Source organism: Montipora foliosa, chromosome 8 (assembly GCF_036669935.1).
Source record: "Montipora foliosa isolate CH-2021 chromosome 8, ASM3666993v2, whole genome shotgun sequence".
NCBI lineage: Eukaryota > Metazoa > Cnidaria > Anthozoa > Scleractinia > Acroporidae > Montipora > Montipora foliosa.
The window spans coordinates 52742063-52744562 of NC_090876.1; the positions used below are offsets into that span (position 1 = coordinate 52742063).

Genomic DNA, 2500 nt, shown 5'->3' on the forward strand with positions numbered 1-2500 from the left:
TTTCGAGTGTTAACCCTTCGTCAGAGCGAATCGATTCGCTCTGACAAAGGGCTAACGATCGAAACGTCAGCTTTAGAATCTAAGTACGGAGGCCAATTTACATTATCAACTCCGTTGATAAAACCAAATTTTTGTATACTACTTCCCCACCGACGCAGCACCACAGTTTCTTTAGAAACTACCCCCTTCAGCCATCTCAAGTAGTTTAGTTTCAAGGAAATTTAAATTTGACAGGACATATCGTTCGCCAACACTCTCTATTCAATTGACGTGCGATAAATCGATTTACTTGTTAAAGCAGATTTTGGAATATTATACCAAGTCCACCCAATTAATCTAACTCTGAGCTGTTGAAGACATCTGGGCACGAGATCATCCTGTCTTCAGTGGAAATTTCAATTTAGGGGTAAACTGTTTTGGAAAGAGAATATTTTTTTTCACAGGGAAGAACATGTTTGACTCTTTCTGAAAGGATCTGGGAACTCCCCAACTGTATGTCGGTTATTCAGGGAGCTCTTTTTTTGTTTGGATCGAGAGCACAGCGGATTCACATTCTCACCTATGCAACTGTTGTTCTTTGTTTTATCGTTCGGATCTGCTTCTCACTCAAAGCGTCGTTGTAGACTTGCATCTGAGCGATTCTTCCTTTATAGTACCTTGCATCACCAGTCTTTACTCCCATCCTGACGCTGTCTTGTGTTGCCAGATGAATACCAGCGCTGATGCTTACTGTGCTGACCGCCTGTGCATTCACCCATAGCTTTGCCAAGCCGGTTTTGTGGTCATAAGAAGCACCAACGAAGTGCCAAGTATTTCTAGGAATTGATCCAGCATACAAGCCAGTTGTGAATGAATAATCACGTGCGGTAAAGTGGGCAAAAAGTGAGCCAGCATCATTGCCGTTAGGCCCCTGAGATAATTTAACTCCTGTGGTGTTCCCTTGGGGTGCTCTGTTTTTCATTTCCTTGGTACCATATTCGTCATTGAGAGGAAAGAAGGCAATTGGATCTGGAACTTTAGAAAGAAGGAAAATAATAGACTTGATAGGGTTATTGTTATTGGAGCGCAAGTTAGTATTAAGCCACTTTTTTGCAACTTCGGCGTTTTTAGGACATGAAAAATCGTCTGGGCCCGGTTGTTGCGAAAGCCGATTAATTTAATCCAGGATCAGTGTAAAGTTGGTTTCCTTTTTTGTGGAAGTTTCTTTTGCTTGTTTTTTGTTTTTCCAGATTGTCTTCCTCTAATGTAAAATTTTGCCGAATATCAGCGTTGAACAGCATTTCGGAGTAGAAAAGTAAGCTCCTTGGTAAATTTTTAATCTGGGATTAGCGTTAATCGGCTTTTGAACAACCGGGCCCTGTACGTTGTACACGGATGAAAATCAATAATATTTGTCCTCCTTATGCGGCTTACTGCCAGGTCAGGGCATCTGTATTTTCTTTCTCCAGGATGTTGTACCCCACGCATCCCCCTCCCTCAAACCACTTTTCTCCTTATCATCCCTCAGATTTTCCATCCATCGCTTGCGCGGTCTTCCCCTTGGCCGACTTCCTTCCACCTCCATCTTCCACACTTTGTTATCGCCGGAAATTTGGACCAGTTGTCCATACCAACGAAGTCGCGCCTGCCGTACTTTATCCAGGATGTTAACAACTTTGAGCTCCGCTCGAATGTCTTCATTTCTCTGTTTGTCCTTCAGCGTGATTCCTTTAATACGGCGCAGCATTTTCATCTCCGTCGTGGCTAGCATCCTTTCCTCTTTCTTCCTCATAGTCCAGACCTCTGCTCCGTACAACAGTCTTGGTCGTTTCACCGTTTCATATATCTTAACCTTCAGTTTTCTCGGTATTCGCTTGTCGTACATTATACCCGTGTAATCTTTCCATTTTGATCAGCCAGCGTTGATTCTTTCTTTGGCTGCCTCCTCCGAACCTCCATTTTCGCTCAGCGTCACGCCCAGGTATTTAAATTTGTTTACCTGCTTCAGTTTAACATTGTTGCTGTCCACGATATTTATATCTTTCCTTTGGCTTGCACTCACCATGGTCTCCGTCTTGGTGGTGTTTAACATTTAGTCCGTACTTTGCCATACCTGTTTTCCACTTCAACCAATTCTCTTGCAATGTTTCCTTACTCTAATTAATCCATCACTACTAGATCATCACCAAATAGCAATTCCCATAGGACACCCTGTCTGAAGCTTTCACTTATTGTGTCCAAAATCACTACGAACAGGAACGGACTCAGAGCTGAGCCTTGATGCAGTCTGACCTTGTTGTCAAAGGGCTCTGTCTGTCCATGCACAGTCCTCACTACCATCTTAGTGTTTTTATATGTCGCTCTCACCAACCTGACTATGCTCTCTGGCACATTTCTCTTTCTCAGACACCAGTAGACCAGCTCCGGTGGCACTCTATCGTACGCCTGTTCGAGGTCAAGAAAGGTGAAGTACAGATCTCTCTTTTTCTCCGTGAATTTCTCCTACACTTGCTTGACTATG

General features: G+C 43.3%; 1 protein-coding gene across 3 annotated transcripts in view; it reads right to left on the bottom strand.

Annotated features, from left to right (window-relative positions):
* LOC137967817 (sushi, von Willebrand factor type A, EGF and pentraxin domain-containing protein 1-like) overlaps positions 1 to 2500 on the bottom strand; it is a 21350-nt gene that overhangs the window by 711 nt on the left and 18139 nt on the right. For all 3 annotated transcript variants that reach the window (XM_068814399.1, XM_068814400.1, XM_068814398.1), the window contains one exon: positions 560 to 1014. In XM_068814399.1, the coding sequence (XP_068670500.1) occupies positions 560 to 1014 (455 nt within the window). The remainder of the gene's footprint in view (positions 1 to 559; positions 1015 to 2500) is intronic.